A 24,916-nucleotide genomic window follows, 5' to 3' on the forward strand; every position below is an offset into this window, starting at 1 on the left:
AGTAGAGGGTGCAAGAAGGATATTCTACATTTCTCAACTGTGATCTGTCTTCCACTATTGGTGGTACTACTTCAACTTGTGCTTCCCTCCAAGAAAAATTCAAAAAACCACCCGGCGTGCATTCCACAATGTGTCAATTGGATAAAACATTGATTCCTTCAAATGAACCACGTGGGTTTCGCATCTCAAGCCATTGATCAGATCAAACGCCAGTCCCACCAGCCATACCAGAGTAACCAGACACAAGATAACAGTCTTCAATGGACTAGTGAGGCAGATCCACAGGGTTACATCTGCAAGAAGTCCAAGAACAGGCTGCCTAAGTAATACCTCAGTTCAAGATCTCATAACATCTCAGTATCTTGACCATACTGAGACGACCGTGATACCAAGATTTCCGCTGAAATCTGGTAAAGGTCTGCCAGATTCCGGCGGTATATTTCGTTGAGTTTTAGCCATATTTTTGGGTCTGATTCTTCTTAGGCAGCTTAACAAATATCCATGGTTAGTTCAATTAAAGACCAACCCATAATGGTCTTTTGGCTCCACACTCTTGCTTGCTTGTATGCAGTTGAATCTGAATGTTTTTTCACACATCTAAAATTTCTTGAAGTAAAAATTCACATTCATGGAAACCCTATTTTAGGTTTATTAACACATTTAAATGACCATATTGCAAAAATAGTAACCTAAATCGCTGTTTTGTTTTCACCCTTGATTTGCCGTATATTATTGGATTCTTATGTACAATTATACATGTATACATTGGTTAAGTACTCAAGAGCATAAATAACAAGTAATTTAAAGTTCTAAAAAACTTTCTAGGCAGCATTTTCCAAAAGCAGGGGTAAGGCTGCCTAGAAAGTCCCTTCCCCAGACCCCACAGTGTGGGAGCTTCGGCACTGGGTACGCCCTTTTTTAGTAGTACTACAAACAGTAGTACAAGTGGTATACTTCTTTCTTCCAGTTATTGTGTCTTTTCTGTTTTTATTTTGGTTGGACCAGGTTTGTTGGTTCAGCTGGGTAATTAGTGGGTCAATTTAAGTGATCATGTGACTCACTCAAGTGGTCACATGTCTAGGCAAAGACGCTAAGTCGGACCATCTGCAGGCACAAAGGGTTATGTGCTGCCCAATTAGCTAATTAGATTAATATTTGTGTCCCAACCCCAGTCCCAATGGTGTAAGGATCCCTATTGTGAAGCTGCAAAGCATAAATTGCTGATAAGGATACATTTTATACACCACTGTATGGATGAATACATCAGTTCATTTCATGTTATTTTTGCTGAGAAAATTACTTCTTTGGTTTCTTACTGAGTGAAGAGCTGCAGTAAATTTCCTGGTGGTTTCAAAGTCCAAGAGGGATCTCCCCATTTGCTAGGCAGTTCCAACTTCCAGTCCTAGTTCCTACAGGTTACACTTTTGATCTGCCATTACAGGTTTGCTGCCTCTCTGCTATTTTATTCTCGCCTTCTCCATCAACCTACTCAAATCGAATCCTAACCCTTACCATTGTAAGTTCCAGCATATTCCACCATCAGAAAACTCTTATTCTTGGACCCGGACTCATCCTCAAACCCTTTCTTTCAATTTAAAGTCCAGCCATTTGTCCATTAAAATTCTAGAATCCCTTCATCCCTAATTTCAGTAAATACCAAACCTTTCCGCAGATTTTTAGATCAACCTTTTCCCACCATTAGAATCTGCTGAATTTTGGAGGAAACCATCTACACACCAACCCAACCACTCAATCCACCTTTCAGCCCCAAGCCTCCTTCGCTCCAAATGTTTTATCAAGCCCTACTTTCCCCCAAAACCATTAATTTCAGAATACCCCCTTCCCACCATCACTTTTAGCCCTAATTTGGACTGTTACACATCCCCCATCATCCCAGAAACTTAATCCTGGTTTAGTGCGAATCCTAGCTTCAAAAGATCCTAATATTGACAGAATTCACATTTCACCCTCATCGAGTTGGTGTCTTCTTTGAATCTCCCAGCAGCTCCTTAGTTGAACCCGGCAAATCTATGGCTATGGCAAAGAGAGCAGCAAAAAGCCTTTTCATGATCAAAACCATGTCAGTAGCCTTTTCATTATCAAACTTCAAACCATGTCAGTACTTGCCCCTTTAAAATCTTGTACAAAAGACAGAAATACACTCCACTAAAAAGGAAAGGCCTAATTAAATCCCTAACCTACCTAGTAACCTATACTACCTATTACCTAAACTGAAATATACTCAAAACCCCTAAACCCCCCCCCCCATCCCCACCCCCAACACCCAAAAAAATAAAAAAAATAAAAAAAACCAGAAAAGATTTACTAACAATTACTTGCAACTTAAATTGAACCAAATTAAATAGATTAGGTTGAGTTTACAGATAACAACTCAAAATAAGCCAAGTAAAGAAGCAAACTAACTAATTTTGTACATAAATTTATCACCCATAGTTTAGGTCCATAAAAGTCATCTTTGAGGTCATGAGAACCTCATGAATTGATATTAATTCTAGCATACATCTTTGAGGAGAGTGGCACGGACAAACATCATCCCAGAAGCAAATCAGCTTACCATTGCCAAATGCCAACCAAAGTGACGCCCAAGTTCTGCCTGAAAGTCTCTCTGTACAGAGAATACCTTTCTAGATAAAGGATGTCTATTATATTGAGAACCCATGGGATCAAAGGCCCATCATGTATATAACATGACCCTAGACTTACTCCTGATGAAACAAGCATATATTATTGAAGTGGTTGAGATCTCTTCTTTAGCAGCTTGATTTTCCGAGTACTAAACACATGAATACATTTTTTGTTAATGCAACTACCATCTATACTGTCAATAACCCAGCTTGTCATGAGAGGACTAAACAGATTGAGGTTGACGAACACTTGTGACTGATGCAGCAGTTATGAGATTGTTTCTACTCAGTCAACTCTTGGAATCAGCTAGGATATATGTTAAACAAAGGATTGATTTGCCCAGCTTTCCTTGAGGATTGTTCCTAGGTTCGTAGAGTATTGCTATTGTGTAAGTGCAACCAATGTACCATAGGGGAATCTTGGATATATTGTTAGAAAATACACTTTAATCAACCAAAACAATTTAATAACAAGAAGAACTAAGAAGCAGGAAGAAGAAGAATTGATAGGAATCACATAAGCCTGCGATTCTAGCTTTGAACTCCTAGAATCGCAGCTCTTATTCATAGATATCAATAATCTATATTACAACTTGAGAAGTAAGCCATCTTGTCCTCTACAAAAGGAAATAAAAAGTACAATTTATGGACAGAATTTTCTAGTCTTCTTCTAACTCCTAAAATCTGTCCAAAACAGAACTGAAAAAGGTAAGTTCTAAAATTAGTAACTAACAGAAAATAGAAACTATGCTTTATAGAAACTCCCAAAACATGTGTAGCAAGATTCCTACATTAGAGATAGAAAGTAGAGTAGTATCACTGGCATAATACTATTCATGCTACTATTCACATGAACAACAAAACAACCCAAAAGTTGCATAACTTCAACACTCCCCCTCAAGCTGGAGTATACACAAAGAACACTCCAAATTGCACAATAAGAATAAACTTGAAAGTATCACCAATCTTGAATCGTGTAGCAATAGCAAACATCGATAAACATTGAGAGAACTTCACCCAAGAGATAATCAACACTAACCTAAAAAAAAAACTTTAATTCTTCATGTCTAACGAACCATCCAATAATGAAAACAATCGATAGCATTGAAAACAAATAAAATCCATAAGTAAAGGTAGGTAACGGTAGGTAGGTAGGTAGGTAAAGGTATTATTGTAGAATACCATCTTGGGAAGACAAAGATCTTCGCAACTAATATCCTTCAGCACACCTTGAGTAGATATAGAATAAGGCATCATTCTCCCCCTCATATGTAGCATTACACGTGGACAATTAATGACAACCAATATCCAGTATAAAAAAATCCCAAGCAACAATTTCCAATGAGACCTTTATGGTAGATATAATCTTCATTCTTCCAGCAAGTCTGAATCCAAGAAACACCTTCCAAACTCTCCCCATGGTAGATTAAGATAATGGTAACACTGTAATAAACCAGAATTTTTTAAGGGGTTACTGGTAAATATATAAGCCTAATGGCAATTCTATAATAAATCAGATTTTTCAAGAGGCTAGATGTAAATAAAGAAGTGATGGACATGGAAGGAACTAGATTTACAAATGGAGGGCAGAGTCGGAAGCCTAAATTTAGGAAACAAAGTGGGAACTAATCCTAATTAAATATGGAAACACAAAATAAAGCAAGTCTGTGAAGTATGGAACGGAAACAAAAATATGAATTAGGAAGAAAACCAGAAACCAAAATTAAGAATAAAACCAGAAAAAAGAATCAAAAACATAACAGGGAAGCAGAATCAAAACCAAAATAAAAACTAATCAGGAATTGGACCAAAAATGATCCCAAAACTACACCAAGAAATGAACCCAGATTTCAACCAAAAACTAAACCAACACTGAACAAATATATACCAAAAACAAACCAAAACTTCATCTTCTTCCTCATGGAACGAGAGAAATATCAAAACCCTTTTTTCCAAAAAAAGACGAAATATTAATCCTAGAGGAGAGGGAAAGAATGGAAGGGACGCAGATTGCACAAATTGCACAAAGAGAAACCACCAGTACCGCCGCAACCAAACTAATTGCTGAAAGCAAAGTCAAAGCAAGGACAAGAAAGACCAAATCTCACAAACAGATTGTAGATCTCACTAGAGAACTCAAAGTCAGCTCGCAGCAAATTCAGAAACCAGAAAACATATTGCAGAAAACTCAGTATGCAAATAAATTGTAGAGAACCGGTACTTCCAATCCGAGCAAAACCTCCAATGGAAGGTCAGAAAACAGAAAACGAACTACTGAAATTATTTATTTATTTTTTAAATGTTAAATTTCTATGGGAGCCCAGTTCAATGAATAGTTTGCAATCTTCATTGAACTAGGGTTCTGTTCTTCAAACTAGTAACCTAAACTAATCACAAACCGGCAATCAAAAGCAACCCATGAATCAGACTAATGCTCTGATACCATGTTAGAAAATAAACTTTAACAACCAAAACAATGCAATAACAAGAAGAACTAAGGAGAAGGAAGAAAGAAAAAAAAGAGAAAAAGGAAGAAGAAGAATTGATAGGAATCACATAAGCCTGCGATTCTAGCTTTAGACTCCTAGAATTGCAGCCTCTTATTTATAGATATCAATAATCTAGACTACAACTTGAGAAGCAAGCCATCATGCCCTTTATAAAAGGAAATAAAGAGTATAACTTGAGGACAGAATTTTCTAGTCTTCTAACTCTTAAAATCTATCCAAAACAGAAAGTACTGAAATCGGAAAGTTCTGAAATTAGTAACTAACAGAAAATAGAAACTATGCTTTCCAGAAACTCCCAAAGCTTGTATAGCAAGATACCTACATTAGAAATAGAAAGTAGAATAGGATCACTGGCATAATACTATTCACGTTACTGTTCACATGAACAGTAAAACAACCCAAAACTTGCATATACTTCAACATATATAATTCTGCTTTAAGGGTCTTTTATATATATCCCGTAGTCAGGGCTAACTATTGAGATGATATGTAATATGATACATCATCATGCTCATGGTTAGGCATTCAGCCAAATCATAAGTTTGTTTTCTCCCCTAGAGGGTGTGTTATCATATCTTCCTTCTCCTTTCTCTTCCATAGTGCTGATATCCTGTGTTGACATTGTTAGAATAAGCAACGAACAATTATAAAAAACACTTGACACCACAAAAAGAAAATCCAGCAAGAAATGAATCAGAATGACTATCAGGGATGTTCTCCATACTATCATTTCAATCCCATCCCCCCACCCCCAGACCAAACAAAAAAAAAAAAGAAAAAAGAGAGGAAATGAAAAGAAAAGAAGAAGAAAGAAATAAGGGATTTGTCTCTATTATGATCTTGACCTGGTCAGATGCTGGAACATTCGAAGCCTTTCTGAATCCCATGACCAACTTTCCTTCTGGATCAATGCGGCTGAATGTTACTGAAAAAAGCAATAACTATCAGATCCAAAATTATCATTAGCAAGATACACAAGCAACAAAAACCGTAAATACACGGAACAATGGAATCAGAAGTTGAAAAGACTAAAGAGTTGAATCTCTGCAACAACAGCGTTATGGCCACAAATAACCAGTAACCGAGGAGAATGAAATTGAAAGAACATGAAAGTTAGAGGGATTTGGAAAGCTACAAAATTATTTTGAAGCCTTTGCATGACGTGAGCACATCAAACATTGTTGTTTACAAATGAGAGAAGCAAGAAAAATTGAAAATAGATGGCAACTCAATGTTTCTAAAAGTCAAGAAGAGAGGGATGTTTTTGAACTATGAAATGCACAACGCATAAGCCTCGAAGTGCAAGGCTGAATCCCAAATTTTTAAAAAGAGAAATTAATAAAAATTTAGATGATCACCAGAAAATATACAAAGAGTTCCACCATTAGAAGGAAAAACTAAAACACAACAGACTCCACTGAGATTGCATAAAAAGCCGAGGTTGTGTATATATAATGCATATCTGAAAACCAAAAACCAAGTGGAATTTCAGACATACAGTTATCAGATCATATCAGTAATAGAACTATAGAAGTCACAGCTTTCCATGAAAAGACAGTTACAAGGAACTAAATAGATCATTACGATACCAGCTGGGGGCTCTAGCACTAGTATATATTCCATATAACAACTCTAGAACATCCTCTCTAGAACTAGTAGATCCTGTTTGTTTCATGGGAAATCGAAACAAGGGGTGGAAAACTTGTACTCATTTCCAAACAAACCTCAAATAGTAATGGTTGGCCAAGCCCATTAAATGCATTTAGTCTTGTTTAGGTTTAGTAATGTGACACTAAGTTTCTCAACCCCATTCACTTACAAAGTCCTACCAAGCTGGTGGAACTTTAGCACTACCCATGGAAGAGGTATTTGTGTTGACCTCTCCCCTCTCTTTCCCACCAAACTGCAACTCACATCTAGTTCATCTTTCTCCAACCAAATCCACCCCCATTAATATACTTGCTCCATTATTTCCTTTCCTTTTCTTGACAACCCACATATGGGACCTACGTTCACAAGTTACCATCACCTTTTTATCTGTCAAACAAATGGGGATAGAGAATCCTAGAACAGCGTCATGTAGTACACTAGTGATGTAACCAGTCAAGACCACTCCAAGAGGGGTCGAAAGAGAGCCTAGGACAGTCGCTCTTTTCTTGCAGCACCATCCAGAAGACCGAGCTGCATCAGGAGAAAATAGCTCATTTGCCCCTTTATTTGGAGTCCTACTGGGTCTATTTAAGCATAGGATATTTTTAAGTTCCTATCTACTTTTGTTTTGTTATTTGAAGTCTTAATTCATAAGTTATGATAGAATCTCTGTCAAAGTAGGAGTCCTTTGAATTATTAGCTTGGTTTAATTAGGACTAATCACCAAAAAAAAAACTATTTGTTTGTTGAGCCCTAGTTGGTTTTCTTTATTTTAGTCTATAAATTCAAGGTCCTAGGCTTGTAAACAATTCAGTTATTGATGATTAATAAAATTGAGAAGATAGGTTTGCAGCCAGAGAGTGATGCAGTGATGTAGGGTTTCCAACCTTGAGGAAATCCTGTGGCATTTTGTTTGACTAATCTTACTTCAGCAAAAATCAATTCCACAGCAGAATTAGGCAAGTAGATCATCATCCCTCCCCTTCTACTATCTCATATTCCATGTCCTCACCCCCCCCCCCCCAAAAAAAAAATCTTCCTCTTCTAGCTGGCGACAGAAGCGGCACCTAGGAATTCTCCCGCAAACCCTAAACCAGTTAACTTACCAACCCCTCATCAAAATCCCCTCCCCTCTAGGAAGTACCATCAACCCCCCTCCCCTTGACCTTCAACCTAAGTACCAGCCCAAACCCTAACCCCGAAACCGTAGTTCTTCATCCCCTTGCTCCCCTCAAATCCAAAACTCTAGAATTAACTCTGAGATAGGAAAACAGAAAATTAGAATTAGTTCCAATCAAGTACCACCTTTACCAGCCCTTGTCTGAACCTAATACACACTCCCAACAACCATAGACCCCCTAAGCCCAGCAGCCTCAACCGCAGGGTTTAGAAGCCTTTTCCCTTAGCCACAGGTATAACCTAGTTTGCCGATTTCAAGTTGAATGAAACCCTAGAAAACCCTAGCAGTTGAATTTCAAGAATCCTTCTTTGCTGCTGTGTCTTACAAAAGAGATCCTGAAGACTGGCCCTCGACTAGGGGGTTGCACCAACTAGGCTTCCTGAATAGTGGAGTGACTGGAGTCTGGGGAGATCAAATTGTCTGCAGACTTACCAATGCTTCATAGAGAAGCAGTTTCATCGAGTCCACAAACACTAGGTTGCAAAAGAGCACCCTTAACATTCTGCTGAGGTCCACTAGCACTAGTAGAAAATCAGTTCAACAAAATTATAATCCAGAAGATTTTTCCTTCCCCTCATCCTTCACTAAATGCCAAAACATAACTGATAAACGGGCATCCATTTAAGCAACTAAAAGGAAATTGGAAGGTGATCATGTTTACAGACATAATCCTGTGTAAAGTGTAAACTATTTTTGATTAATAAGGCCCAATCTGATACAAGGTCTGCACTTCGTCCTTTAAGTGTGATACATAAGGCAGCTCTAGACTCAAGCCCTCAAGTTATCATCCTAACATGTCAATCAAAGTTCAAATACACCAGTATTCTAGATATTTAGAGGAACACATCAACTAACAGGGAAAGAATATGAAACAAGTATGACATCCAAGTAAAATTAAATTCAGCGGATACCTGTGTCACCTGCCTGCAATTGCATTGATTGAATACAAGGTGTCACACCCTCCAAAACATACATCCTGCTGTTATTATTGGGCCAGAAACGGAACTGGAATACCCATTCTTTGCCTCTTGCATCCTGGACTCTTAAGGGTAACCCTTCTGGCTGCGAAATCGCAGGAAAGTAAGCCTGATAATAGAAAGTGCGTATCAGTAATAGTGGTGGATTCAGCTTCAAACTAAACATTGTAACTCCCCAAATGCATGAAATGATTATTTTATTATTAGTTTAGGTGTCCAATATTCTAATGTTTTTAAGAATAATTTAATAATATTTCCATATAGTGTAAGCATCATTGTTTCCTTTTATTATTTTAATTGCAGTGTTAAATTATTTTTATTTCACAAATGAGTAGTGGCAAGTTTGTTATTTTTTGGCATGAGAATGTAGGCCATTTAATATTCTGTTCAGTCAATTGGTTAATATTTTATTGGGTAATGTGGTATTTAATATCATATAATTGTTGAAGAGGTTAGCCTCTATTCATTCATGGGATGATTTCAGTTTTGGAAACTGTTTGATTTTCATTTTTGCAGCTTATTTCAGTGAAACATAAATCAACCGAATGAGAAGTCCAGAAGTAGATGTAAGTCCTTTTGATTTCAAAAGTGAAATTGCAGTTTAAAGAGCACATGGTAAAAGGTTCTTTTGATGGGCAAAACAGCGATATCCATTTCTTTCTTCCATGGTTCAAGATCTCATGAAATCTCACTCAAGGTCTCACTTTTGTGAAGTCTCGAGACGAGATCTAAGGCGAGTCTCACGGAATGCAAAATCTCGATTAAGATCTCAGTTGAGTCAAGATCTCAATCTCAGTCCACCCATTCTTTTAAAATCCAAGTTTCGAGCAAGACAAGTTGAGAACTTGACTTAACTCACCTCCTCTCGCTTCCTCTTGCTTCCCAACTCGACGACATTCCATATTACCAGGGGATGATTGATGCAGTAGCTCAGGAAGGTGTAAGGGTGAGAGGCCCAACAGCATGGAAACTGGTGCACAAATACTTGCCCAAAGCGAAGAAGGAGGTAGAGGACTACATCTATACATTGAGGCTACAATGAGAGACATACGGTGTCACTGTGATGATTAATGGATGGACTCATCCCACTAGATAGTTCATCACTAATTTCCTCACGAATTGCAATGGCAAAGACAATGTTTCCGAAGTCTGTGGATGCATTTAGGCCTATTTGGTTATATGAATCCAAGGATTTCAAATGAAATGGGATTTCAAATGTATGGATTCATGGTTCAAAAAATAATTAAAATCCCTGGATTTCAACTGTATGGATTCATGGTTCAAAAAAATAATTATTTGGTTAGCCTCAAATCTGTCGAAGTTCGTAGAGTCCCATCAGGTTACTCCGCATGAATCCGCAAATTTCACCCATCTTATAGTTAGGGTGGAATCCATGGATTTCACCCAATGCCCAAGAATGGCTTAATTCATGTTTTTAGGCAAAAATGTGAAATCCCTGGATTTCATAAATCCAAGGATGTTTTACAACCAAACAAGTATAAATCTCCAATTCATGAATCTAGGGATTTCAAATCCCTAGTTCAGATAACCAAACAAGACCTTAAGGAAGTGAAGGATTCTAACTACATGTACAAGCTTCTGAGGCAGGTGCACCTTGAGGTAGGGGCAAGCAATGTTAGCCAAGTTGTCACAGATAACAATGCTAACTTCAAGAAGGCCGGGGAAATGCTGATAAATAGGAAATGCAACAAGATTCACCTCTTCGGACACCATGTGCCAGTACACTTCATTGATCTTATGTTAAAGGATTTGGGGAAGAGGAAATCAATCAGCAATAGTGGCAAATCTAGTCAAACGACTCAAACCAGGTCTCACCGACCACCACCAACTATACGGCTAGAAAGTGCGTCTTCGGCACGTGTATGCAAATCAGGAGTGGTTTGGCTGGAAGAATCGGCCAACAAACCATTGCGGATGAATCATTCTGGAGAAGCTTAACAAGACAGTGTACATATTGGATTCTATTGTGTTTGTTTTGAGGACGGTGGACATTGAGAAGCCCACATTGCCCCACACATACACTACCATCCAATAGATGAAGAAGTTGGTCCAAGTTGTAGCCCCTATATTCTCCAAAACCTACCTCAAGATCATTGATGAGAGATGGGAGAAGCACTTGATGCATCCTTTGCACTTGGCTGGTGAGTCACTTTATGTTGTGTAATTTATATATTGTTGATTGAATTTTTATAAACAAATAAGTCACTATCCAAGTTTTTAACTCCATCAAGACAAGCTTACTACCTCAAGCCCAAGTACTTGTACAAGCATAACTTATATTATGGTTTCTTCACCTTCTTACATACACAGTACTTAGACTTTTTTGTCAAATCTTGAAACATGGGTTTCAGGGATGGCTCTAAGAGTTTTGGCAAGCTTGTAGTTGCAGCTAGGAATAAGGGAAAAACTTGGTAAGTATCAAGGACAATAGTCTATAAGTTTAAAAATATTAATATTTACTTTCCAAGACCCTAAGGCTAATGCATTATTATATTTTGTGATGCAACTGATCAATGGCTGCTATAAGGAACTAGTGCCCAAATCTGAGGGAGATAGCCATTAAGGTACTATCATAGACATGCACATCCTCTGGTTGAGAGAGGGATTGGAGCACCTATTCATTCATCCGCAGTAAGACACACAACAGATTGGAAGTAAGAGACACGAGCAAATAGTGTACGTGCATTATAACATGAGGTTGAGAGTAGAGCACGTACGTGATGATAGACGATGATATTCGAGACCCGATCAAGTTGTCAGATACTTTCCACAAGCCACCCAAAGAGGATGAGGATGATGTGATATACCAGTAGGTTAGGATCGAGGTGGAACAATCATTGGATCGGCCAGGAGGGCGATAGAATCCTACTATTGCTCCTACTATGGACCCAGCTGATGCAGATGCCCACATGTCTTCTAATTAAGGTTTGGTGCACACAGTTGCAACCACATGACCAGCTATACCATTTTAGGAGCCACCTAGCCAGCCAACTACAGCAGATGAGAGAGGGAACTCAAATGATGACGGTGATGATACTCAACTGAGTCAAGGAGGCAATGTTGGTGGTGTCGCTCATGTAGGTGCTAGTGGTGCAAGTGGAAGTCAAGGGGGTCACCACCACTGAAGCCGATGAGATTCACTGCAGAGACCAACCTAGCTTACCCATGACACAAGATGCTAACCATAGTGCATGTGCCCCATCCCGGATGTATAGTAGGAAGAAGGGCATATGAGTGATATGAGCATGCACAATCTGTTTAAGAGCATGGGGAGTATGAGCAAATACCATATTGGTACCCAACAATAGAGTTGGCAGTCCTCAAAATATACATCCGGAGATTACGCCACCAATTCGGATTATAGTGGCTACTCTTCATATAGAGGGCATCATGTTCTTTAAGACCTAACCTTGGAGAGTAATCATATGGGAGTGAAGGTGGAATGCTAACTAACTAGTTCAGGAACCCAAACCACATGTTTAGTATGAGCACCAACAGCGAGATGAGTAGAGGACAGTCACCTACTATTGCAAGTTACCAAAGAGCTCCGTTCCTCCAGTATCCAACATTGACATATATTGGGGCCATATACACACATATGAGACATACACAGTAACTCCTTGACTTGAGAGTCCTACGTGGCCACCGTTCAGAATCAAATGTGGCAAAATGTTGAGTGATACTCACTAGTCAGCTAGTCACCAAGTTTGAAAATTGAAACTTTAAACTTTTACAAGTAATTTAATTGTTTCATTTTACCATTGATTGAAATTGAATATGATGGTTTTTATTTCTATTTATAGGTTGATAACCTATGGAGGGAAATGATATTGCTTAGCAACACAAAGTCCCCATAATCCAAGGCAACGAAGCATCAATTGTAACTACACCAGCAAAGTCCTCAACAGAGGCAAACGGATGTTTAAGGAACACTTGGATGATGGCTATAAGGATACACCCAGGTGCCCTGCTTGTCCCAAATTTTGTGAGGGATGATATCACAGACCACCTCATCGAGTTGGATGAGCAACTAAAGTCGTTGGTAGAGTACGTGGCTGCAGCCGTGGTGCTTGAGCTGCTGGTGGAGCTAGGCCTTGATTCATTTGATCTCACCTTCTTTTGAAATGAACTTATGATTTACACTAAACTTATGATGGTTGTATTATTGTATTCTCAAGAGTCAAGAGTGCGATGTTCTATTGTATTCATATAGATGGGGTTCTATTGGTATTTAAGTTGTCTGATGTATCTTATCACTTGGTTTTCATTTATATGTACTAAGAATTTTATATTTCATGCATAGAAGAAATTTCAGTCGAAATTTCGACCGAAATGCCTGCATTTTTGAAAACCAAAACAAAATTCCAATTATTTCGGAAAAACTATAGGTTTCGACCGAAATTTCGGAGATTTCGACCATTTCGGAGGTTTCGACCAAAATTTTGACCATTTCAACATTCCAACTTGTTTTTCCTCAATTTTTGTTGATTTTAATCTCATTTTCATTTAATTTCCACAACTCCTTCACCTTCAAGCACCTCTTTTTCTCATATTTTGCCTCCAAACACCTCCCAAGCCACAATAGCTACAAAGGAAACTCTGGCAGCAATAGAATGTGAAGCATGAGCCATACCCAACAGTTCCAAACTTCCCTTTTTTTATTTTTGTCTTGTTCATGCCTTAATGATCTTGTATTGCCTTGAAATTAATATATGTTTAGCCTAGGACTATGATCTAAGATTGTGTTTCATTAATCTTATTTTTTTATTATTTGCTACCATTTTTTCACTTTCTGGTTCTAATAATTATATTCTAAAGTACTTCTATATATATATATATATATATATATATATATATATATATATATATGATATATGGGCTTCAACTTAATATATGTGAGACACCATCACTTGATTTAGTTGGTCATTTTATTTTATTGACTCGTTGTTTATGTAACCATTCTATCAAACAATTCATGTATGCTAATGATTTTATGCTTGTATGCAATACAATTTGTATTTGTTGGAACCAGTCATTTGTTAGTATACCTGAATGATAAATTTTTACTGGTTTTTTTTTGGCAAAATACTAGCTCCATTGTGTTTGTTATGCTTTAAATAGGTAGGAGGCAAAAAATAAGATGAAATGGACGTCATATAAGGCCTGAAACCTAGGGTCAAAATTTCAAAGAAAAAATCATATGTTTCAACCAAAATTTAGGCCTTTTCTTGCGTCAAAATCTTGGTTTGGACTGAAACTTGTTCCTTGATTTCATGTTTTATAATCTTGCATGTTTATTCCTGCAACATTTCAATTGCAAACTTAGGGTCGAATTTAGAACTCATACTTACGGTTATTTTCTCACAAATCTAAAACTACCAGTGTGTTCAAAAGGCCCAAAATATGCTAAATACCTACTTTGAACCCAACCTGAGCCTTAAAACCCTCGAGATGGACCCTCAAGTTCACTCGAATAGCCCATAAAAAACTATAAGATCTCACTCTAGATCTCACCTACTCAAGGGCGAGATTGCCCTCGAGAGTGAGATCTTGAACCTTGTTTTTATAAGGATTAGTGATCCATTAGCAGAACTCTTTGCCAAAGGTATAATGCTCATCAATTCGTAACCTTCGACGCAGACTAGTAATGTACTACATTTATTCTCTAACTTGAGTTTGAGTGTTAAATGAGGGTATCTTATGCGCTATTATGTTGTAAGTTGATGTGACATGCCTATTTTCATCTCTTATCTATCTTTCGCACAGGGACAAAAATGTAATTTGGCACCTAAGTCACGTGACGTGAATGAAGAAATGATAGAGTTAAGAGAATACTAACCAAACAATTTCATCAAACTATTCTCATGACTTCTTTTTAATGCAGATCCAGTACCAAATTGGGCTCCTGGAATCAACTTGGGGTTGATAGACATAGGAGTTCGGCCTTTTTTCCAAGGTTTATATGGTAACGAACCAAATTTGTGAGCCTTAAGCATGAGTACTAACCCCAGGTACGAAAATAGGTTAATTTACTTGGTCTATTTTCAGTATTTTGTTCTTTTAATTGATCCTTGGTTTAATTGGTTAATTGTACATTATGGTGGAGAAATTAAGTTGGGACATAGAAGTTATTTCCTTAGTTTTCATATTAATTAGCTACGTAATTAAGGATAGAGTTACTTCCAACCCATGGGAGAGTTGAGTTTTGAACTTAGCTCAAATATAATGAAGTAGTTATATTTATTGGCTATTCCAAATTGACTCTGTAATTGGTTTGTTCAAGTCCCTTCTAAATACCCCAAGCATGTGATGAGTAATAAATTTGAATTTGAGAATTTTTTTACCAACTTGCACTGCTTTCTTCTTCATCATGAGATGATCGTAGGTTATATTCAGAGTGAAGCTTGGTGAGTCATATCCAAGTTGCTGGTTTGAACCTTAATGGGTAATACCCAAGTCCAGATTTGACTTTGGAATCAGTCGTCTACCCCCATCAATCAAGCTTACTGCAAGAATATCCACAACAGTTCCAACTGAATAATCCATCCCCTTCCTCTTGCCCCTTCCTTTTCCTATTGATTTTCTGGTTTTTCCCCAAACTGTAATCAATTCCCTAAGCCCCCCCCCCCCAAACAAAAAGAAACCCCAAAAATAAAAAAAGTAATAAAAAATTCCATAATACCCATTGTAATCCCATCATTTTGGATGGCTACCGCATTACAGTAACAACACTAGGTCGAAAACCCATCCCCAAAATCCCCCAGAAACCTCCCATTAAATAGGCATCCCTAAATACTCTCACTGACCTAAAATTTAGGAGGTAAAATTGTACCATAAAAATTGCTGCTACCGACCTATAAACCTATATGCCATATTCCCCTTTGAAACCTAAAGCGCTGGTTCGCATCTATTATCAGAACTTGTAGCGAGTTTCAAACTAATAAAAGGAGACACACTTTTAGATTATAATGATACTACAGCTAAATGAAAAATTTTGAAGAAAGTAAACACTCACCTCTGCACATTTTTTCGGGAGTACCAAACGCCCTATTCGCCCCGCATCACTGGCACTTAACATCTTCTCAAATAAAGGAGTAACGATCATGTTTGAGCTTCAATATGGTCAAGGTTCATAACATGCAAAATTTTCAGCAAAATCCAAAAGGTTGCAGGGAATATCATACTAGAGGAATTATATAGCAACTAATTTGTAGGCTACAAGTCTAAAATATTATGCAACCTACCAGAATATCAGTGTATCTGAGATCAAAATCTCAAGTTTTTGTCATTATGATTATTGATACCAAGCCTACCCAAAAATTATGATGTCAAAAGACTAAATAAAAAAGTGGATACTCCACTGTGATTTGTTGCAATTCTTGATCAGTTATCCTTGGCCAGTACCGAGGAAGTAAATTATTTTTCCCCCTTGTATCCCCACGGGATTTTCCACTACGTACTAGAGTTTCATTAGATGATTCCACTACATTATGTGGACCAGCCATGAATGGCTTTGTAATTGAGGATGGAGGCATTAGTCGTTGTGAGTCTTGTGACTGAGGTGCAGAAACATTGCTAAGACCATTTGTCCCATTACATGCTGCATAAGGTAAACCAAAATCAGAATGCATTGATGATGTATCATCCTTTGGAGTAGACTGCACTGAAACGTTCACACTTGGCTGTGCCTCATAGGTCATTCCTGCTGGAGTTTTCTTATCAAGTTCTACAATCACTCCTCTTTTTGTCTCTACCAGATTGTTATCTCCTGCAAAACAGCATGAATGTTGTGAACCATCCAAAACAATTACTTCTCTACGGAATCTACTCAATGCCCATGCACTATTAAATACCAGCATTTCCATTTGCAACTCTTTCTGACGAAAAATCTTTCAGGCTGCTAGATGCGATTTTTTCAGGTGAATCTTCATTTCTCATCTTCTCCATGGCCAAAGCAGATGGACGCTCACCAGAAATCAGTTTGTCAATCCCATTTACTCTGTCAGTCTCATAAGCCATCCTCAGATGTAATTCAGACTGAGCCATAGCTGTATTCCATAGATTGGGTGCATGACGCCACTGTGAAGCAACTGCACTAGATCCGGAGAATTGATTCCAGTTTTCAACAGAGAGATCTTTAAGTCTTTCAGGAAGAGGTAGATGCAGAAAGAAAGGAGAGGGCCAAACAGGGTTTGGTGCCTGATAACAAGATACAGACAGATTATTAAACATGCATCACAAATTATCATTTTTTATGAAAGCAGAGAAGGGGATAAAGAATTCCAGCACATAGATAAGGCAACATGGGAGAACCAATTTACAGCAAAAATCTTACAATTGTAACTAGTGCAGCAATTTAGAAAGTTAGCACCTACAATCAACCCAAGACCAAGCAGGAGAGATGAAGAAAGGAGAAGGGAGAATTGAACCATCTCGGGAAGAAGCTCCCTTCGATTATGGACAAACCTCCTAGATTTGCAGGCCCTTTATATTTATATAAAAAGATTACATGGATCTGGACCGAATATTCTGCCTACATTCCAAAAAAATAGGAAGGCTGAAAGTAACTTCTACAGTCCACTTCAAATCTGATCTAAATAGAATAAACCATAATTCTAGAACTACCCATTGCTATTACATACTTTGACACTCCCCCTCAAGCTAGAGTATACATATCAAAGGATCCAGCTTGAAATAACAAGAGCATATATTAAAAAATTTATCAATCTCAAGCATATGTAGCAATAGCATATGCGAGGACACACTGAGAAAACTTCACCCACAAGATAATCCTCAGCAACTTCAATAAATAATCTTCATGTTGAATGAACTATCCAACAATGGAATAGGCAGTAGTCAACATTAGCCACATCCACAATATAGCAGCAACAATAATATCAAAAGCACTATCAAAAAAACGACAGTAGTAGTAAGTAGCAATTGTCTCAGAAGTGTATCATCTCTAATGGCACACGAGAGGTAGGATCTCCATAAAAGAAGATAAAAATGCAACTCCAATGGCCACACAAATAGATAAATAATGTAACTTTAATGCCTACATAAGTAGATAAATATGCAGCTCCAATGTTTGCAAATAAGCTCTTCACAAAAAAGGCCAGCAGTAGGTAATAGGTAGTTCTTCTACTCAACCAAAGGTAGGAATACAGCCTCAAACAAAGGTCCCTACAAGTCGAATATAGATTACTGTGAACCAAATAGGCAGTATAGGTTGTGGCAAACCAAGTAGGTAGGCAAAAGTCAGTATGGGTTACTACAGACCAATTAGATAGTCGTCATTCTCTAGAATACATCTAGTCTCCAATCTGCCTCTCACATGCAGGCATAATTACACATCGACAAATAACAACAGCTAATTAGTGTCTCTCAAAGTATAATCACCATAAAAAATCCAATAAGAAAAATTAGCACTACAACCAAATGGTAAGATCCTACGCATTAATTTACAATTTTTACCCAAAAAAGCACTAATTTGCAATGCTCCCTCCATGGTATAAACAATACTCAAGCAAATAACATTTCAAGAAAATAATTTCCATGCTCCCCTCATGGTAGCAAATGATGCAATCACGTTCAGTGATCTTGCAAGATCTCACCGAGATTTTGCCATTTTGGATGGTCGACCGAGATCTCAGTCAACCCACCCTTTTAATTTAGAAAACTTGAGCGAGACAGGTCAAGATCCAGTATTGTCTCAACCTGTCTTACTCCTCTCGCCTCCCATCTTGCCAATGAGCTTCCCAACTTGATTTTCGTCCCTTTTTTTGCCAAGTTCTCACCGGATCTTGACTTGCAACACTTCTAAGCAAGGTTTAGCATATCTACATCAAGAAAAAAAGATCAATCAAGGCCATTTGAAGGAATTCTTCAACCAAGGTGAAATTTTTCCCCAAATTTGATTTCCTCAAATATTATGTTCTAGAGCAAGTCTTTGAGTATGGATTAAACATGTCCACAACATCTTGCTCTAATCTACATTTCCATGGAAAAAATTTTAATTTTCTGTTATTAATTTATATTTTTTAATTTTCAGATTAAGGAAATAAAATTAAAAATATTGAAAAATACTTAGGTTTTATGAACTCATTCTAATATATTTTAGACTCCACTGGAAGGTCTACAACCTCATGGAGTCAAAACTTATTTTCAAGCTTGTTGCTATTTCTTTTATTTTTTTATTTTCAGGCTTAATAAATTGATTAAAATAAATACAAAAAAAATTTATTTATGAAAATTATCTTTTTTTTAAATGATTCTTATGTGTATCTTAAAAATACAACCATGTTAATATAAGCATTCTATGTTTGTGTATTTTTTTGTTTTATAAATTATTTTTATATGTTTTTAATTAACCTAAAAATAATTTTTCATTGATTTAGTGTTTTTAGATGTTGGATATGTTATTCTATCAATGTGATAGTTGAATATATTAGTGTGATGGAATGGTTTAGCTGTTTACTTTGATTATTCTATTGATATATGGGAATGTATATTTATGTTGTGTAATGTAAAGTGTATCAATTTAAATGGCTGATCGTGGAGCTAGGGAGTGGCACAGGCACTGGGGCACAAGGCATCGCTTGCCAATACAGTGAGGATTTGACCACTGATAAAAAGAAGTCTGCAAGTATGGCTTGAAGGTGTTGAATTCTGGTCGTGCAACCAGATTGAACAACACTTGGCGGGGGGATACAAGGATATGGCCAAGTGTGCTAAGGTGCCTATGAAGTACAGCAAGCCATTGCAGCCAACCTAAAAGGAGGAAGATAGAAGAAGGCAGAGAGGGTAAGCCAGCAGAGGATGTTTGAGGAGGCAGTCTTACAAAGACCTTTCATTGATGTCAATGAGGAGTCAGATGACGATGAGGTCGCAAGGAGTATGGGTGTAGAGTCAGCAGCTGAGTGGAGCCAAATAAAGGATGCATTTAAAGTTAGCAGACAGTCATTTTACAATGTGAGGCAATATGAGCATCTGCATCTAGGTCAGGGTCAGCAGCTCCAATTAGATTTCAGGAGGGAGGCAGGAGAAAGAAAACCAGACATGGGGAGGAGCATGCTTACAGTAGGGTGGATCCTATACTTGAGCAAGACCCCACCACCTTCAGGCAGCAAGACTTCTACCAACCAACCATCCCTCAGATATTTGGTGGAGGCAATGAGGAGGATCAGGCTAGGATGAAATCAGCAACTTCATGTTCTACAACAAAATTGCACCTAACATAGCCGAAAGTCCATATAACCAGGGGATGATTGATGCTACTGCCAAGGCAGATGTAGGGGTGAGAGCACAAACAACATGGGAGTCAATGAACAAATATTTGCATAAGGCGAAGGAGCTTAGAGTAAATCAAGACACTAAGGCCACGATGGGAGACATCCGCTGCCACAATGATGGCTAATGGATGGACCAGTCCTACTAGACAGTTTGGCATTATTTTCATGGTGAACTGCAATGGCAGAATAGTGCTCTTGAAGTTTGGATGCATCGGACAAGGTAAAGGATTATAACTACCTATTACCTATATAAACTTCTGAGGCCGGTGGCCCTTGAGGTGGGGACAAGCAACATTATCCAAGTAGACACGGATAAGGTGCTAACTTCAAGAAGACCTGGGAAATGCTTATGAACAAGAAAAGCAGCAGGATTCAGCTCTTCTGGACACCATGTGCAGCACATCCATTGATCTTATGTTGAAAGACTTGGGGAAGACGAAATTTATCGGCAATACTGTTCAGAGAACAAGACAAGTGAGCAATTTCATATATAACCATGGGTCTATCATGTGTATGATGAGGGATAAGTGATGTAACCCAAGGTTTAGGGTTAGCTTCCAGGATCTTCTAATAAGGTTGCAGCAGCTAATTAGGGCTCTCTGAGGTTTCGGCTAGGGTTTTAAGGGGCTTTTAAAGCTGCTGGAATGCTAGAACAAGTCTAAAATTTAGTAGAATCCAAAACTCAAACTTGAATTTCAAATCCTAATTGAACTGGGATTCGGCTAGGGTTAGGGTTTGGGGGATTGGGTTGTTGTTCTGCAGTCCAGAAGTGGTAATGCCTCTAATCTGTAGTTTAGAACTGATTTAGGGAAAGGGGGGGTTAAGGTGTAAAGGAATTATGGTTTTCTGGAATTTTAAACACACTGCAACTTTCTCAACGAAGAATGAAGTGCAGAATTTCTAAAAGTCACTAACCAAGGTAGGTTTGCAGGAAATAAGATTAGATCTTTGTTCAGCAGGCTTAGGCGATCCTAAAGAGGGTATAATGGGGTGTTTGAGGCTGGAATGGGGGAGTCCTAGCTGGGATGGGATATGAAAACATGGGAGAAGGAGATGGGGGATGGCTTCTAGGGTTTGTGAAGGGGTCCGTAACTTACTTGGGCTGTTGGAAACTTGAAGGATGTTGCTAGACTTGATGATGGAAACTTCAAAACTCGATTGCTAGTTCATGTGAATGCTGGAATAAATGCTTGAGTGCTTGAAAAAGAAGAAGGAATTTGAAAATTGCAACACTAGCTCAAACCCAACCACACATCACCGTCCCAGGGATCCCACAACTATACCAAGTCTTTCTTCAAACTCAGTCAATTCATTAATCATCGAATCTGAAAAATTACAATAAGGCTAGGTTATTTATAGACACTTAACCCAAATAGACTCAAACAATGAAACTCAGTTCCCAAGTAGCTAAGATTTACCTATTTAGGACTCAACTAATGAATTCCCTACTAAATAGGAACCCAATTACTTACCAAAACTGGACTTTCTAAAATAAAACCCTATCACTAGCAAACAAATACCAAAATACTCAACTACTAAGACTCCAATTTGGGAAATAAAAAACAGAATTAAAATTCAGAAATAATTCGGTCAATATATTAAGCTCCATCCAGGGGTAGGAAAATGACCATTTTACCCCTGGACAGATTCGGCTCCCCTAGTTTGGGCCCTCTTCTTGGCTCTTTTGGGGCTGACTAGGGGCTGGATACATTAATAAGTGTGGTGGTGATCTAGTGAGGCCTGATTTGACTAGATTTACAACTGACTATGTGGCACTAAAAAGCTTCAAGAAGAAAGTGGTGGGTCTTGGACACATTTGCAAGTCAGGAACGGTTTGGTTGGCCTAGATATGGCACACCAAAAGGAAGAATGGCCCAACAAACTATTGCAAATGAGTCCTCCTGGAGAAGCATAACAAGATAGTGAGCATATTGGAGCCTATTGTGTTTGGTTTGATGATGGTGGACACCGAGAAGCCCACATTGCCCCACAAATACACTACCCTCCAGCAGATGAAGGAGCTGGTCCAAGCTGCTGCCCTTATATTCTCCAAAGCCTACCTCAACTCTCAAGGTCATTGATGAGAGATGCGAGAAGCACTTGATGCATCATTTGCACTTGGCTACTAAGTCACTTTACGTTGTATAATATATATATTGTTGATTGCATTTAATGAACAACTAAGTCACTAACCAAGTTTTTAATTCCGTCAACACAAGCTTACTACCTCAAGTCCAAAAACTTGTAGAAGCAGGATCTGGGGCTTGAGGTCCAGTTCATGACTGCAGTGCAAGAGGTGGTGGAGAACTCAGTGCCAGATCCCAGCATGCAGGTGATAATCAATGGAGAGGTGAAAACTTATTTCATGGTTTCTTCACTACCTCTTACAAATATAGTACTTGTACTAACTTTGTGTATAAACTTGAAAGATGGTTGTACAGATCAAGGATTTTAAGGATGGTGGCTTTGGAAGTTTTGGCAAGCCTGCTACAATTGCAGCTAGGAAGATGGGAGACCCTAGTAAGTATAGCTAGTTCAACTAAGCATATAACCAAGTAATTAAGTACTACTAAGTCTATACATATTAAGATTTACTTGCCAAGACCTTAAGGCTAATGCATTCTTACATTTTGTGATGCAGCTGACTGGTGGGCGCAACACAAAAGTAGTGCTCCAAATCTGATAAAGATAGCCATTTGGGTGTTATCGCAGAATATGCTCATCCTCTAGTTGCGAGAGGAACTAAAGCACTTTCTCTCTCATCCACAATAAGACAAACAGATTGGGGAGTAAGAAACTCGAGCAGTTAGGTATTTACACTATGACATGAGGTTGAGAGTAGCGCAAACACATGAAGATATGGACGACGAAGCTCAGGACCCAATTGTGTTGTTGAAAATTTTTCACAAGCCACCCGCAAAGGATGAGGAGGAGGATGTGATAGACCAGTGGGCTAAGGATCAAGGTGGACAAGTCATGGTTCAGCCAGAACAGCAGTCGGATCCTACTATTCTTCTGATGAGGATGTGTTGCACTCACAAGCAGCTACACAACCAGTAATGTACCATTTGAGAAGCCACCTAGCTGACCTATTACAACTGATGAGAGTGGGACTCTACCGACAGTGATGATGATGCGACTCAATCTCCTCTGAGTCAAATTCAAAGCCAGTATCCCAATCAAGAAGGCAGTGCTAGTGATGGAGGTGGTAGTGGTATACATGTTACTACTAGTCGGGGGGTCACCACCACCAAAACCAATCAGATTCACTAGAGAGACCCAGTGTCCCCATGCCACACAGGATGTTGAACATGGTGCCTGTGTATCAGCCCAGGTACAAAAGGTGTGGCCATCGAGACACAAGTTATATAAGCATGCAAGATTTGGTAAAGGGCAAAGAGTATGAGCAAAGACACTAGAGCTAGTGGTACTCACCATTAGAATTGGCAAACCTTGGACTATGCATACAGAGATCACACCACCGGTTCCAATTATAATGGCTACTCTTCCTATGCAAGCATCACGTTCCTCAAGACCCTAGCCTTGGAGAATTTCATATGGGAGTACAGGTGGGAGGTACCCATAACCACAGGTTCAATATGAGCACCAACAATAAGAGGAATTTGGCTGGTAGTCACGATGAATTGAAGGTTACCCCAAAGTTTTGTTACTTTGGTATCTCAACTATGACACATATCTAAGCCACATAAACACATATAAGAGGTACTACAGTAACTCCTTGACTTGGGAGTCCTATGTGACCCACGCTGAAATTGGATGTGGGCAAATGCCAAGTGATACTCACCAGTCAACCAATCACTGGGTTTGAAAATTGAAACTTCGAACTTTTACAAGTGTACAAGTAACTTAATTGTTTCACTTTACCATTGATTGAAATTGAATAAGATGGGTTTTATTTCTATTAATAAGTTGATAAATTGTGGAGGACAATGATATTGCTTGGCAACATGGAGAACCATGGATCCAGTGACAGAACATGAGTTGTAACTACTGCAACTTGGAGGAAAACTAAGGCTCAAGGACGACTTGGCTCGAAACTTTAGGGATACACCCAAGTGCCTTGTTGTCCCTGATTTTGAGAGGGATGATATTATAGACCACCGCATAGAGTTGGCTGAGCGACAAAGCCGACTGTAGAGGACCTGCAGGACGTGGTTGTGGTGCTAGTGGAGCTGCTAGTGGAGTTGGCGGTGGAATTGGGCCTTGATGGATTTAAACTCACCTTCTTCTGTTATGTTATGATTTATATTAAACTTATGATGGTTGCACTACTACATTCTTGAGAATGGAGAATGTGATGTCCTATTGTACTCATATGGATGGAAATCTGTTGGTATTTAACGATTTGATGTATCTTAACACTTGCTATTCACTTATATGTCTTCATTGTTCTATATTTCATGTTTTACAACCTTACATATTCATTCATGCAACATTTCAATTTCAAACTTAGGGCCAAGTTAGAACTCATACATAAGGTTATTTTCTCACAATCCTAAGGCCACCAGTGTGATTAGAAGCCTTGAAATAGGCTAAATACAGCATTTGAGCCCAACCTGACCCTTAAAAACCCCCAAGATGGACCCTCGAGTTAGGCAGGGAAAAATTACCAGATCTTGAG

The 24,916-nt window shown here is 38.4% G+C and overlaps 1 protein-coding gene across 1 annotated transcript in view; it reads right to left on the minus strand.

Annotated features, from left to right (window-relative positions):
- LOC149028974 (B3 domain-containing protein Os07g0563300-like) overlaps window positions 1-24,916 on the minus strand; it is a 61,403-nt gene that overhangs the window by 29,144 nt on the left and 7,343 nt on the right. The window contains exons 4-8 of the mRNA XM_089139844.1: window positions 16,837-17,182; window positions 16,340-16,751; window positions 15,999-16,095; window positions 8,897-9,071; window positions 6,001-6,080 (exon numbers count right to left, since the gene is read on the minus strand). Coding sequence (XP_088995970.1) covers window positions 6,001-6,080; window positions 8,897-9,071; window positions 15,999-16,095; window positions 16,340-16,751; window positions 16,837-17,182 — 1,110 coding nt within the window. The remainder of the gene's footprint in view (window positions 1-6,000; window positions 6,081-8,896; window positions 9,072-15,998; window positions 16,096-16,339; window positions 16,752-16,836; window positions 17,183-24,916) is intronic.

This window comes from Hakea prostrata, chromosome 1, assembly GCF_041222555.1.
Source record: "Hakea prostrata isolate BN-2017 chromosome 1, UWA_Hpros_2, whole genome shotgun sequence".
Taxonomy (NCBI): domain Eukaryota; kingdom Viridiplantae; phylum Streptophyta; class Magnoliopsida; order Proteales; family Proteaceae; genus Hakea; species Hakea prostrata.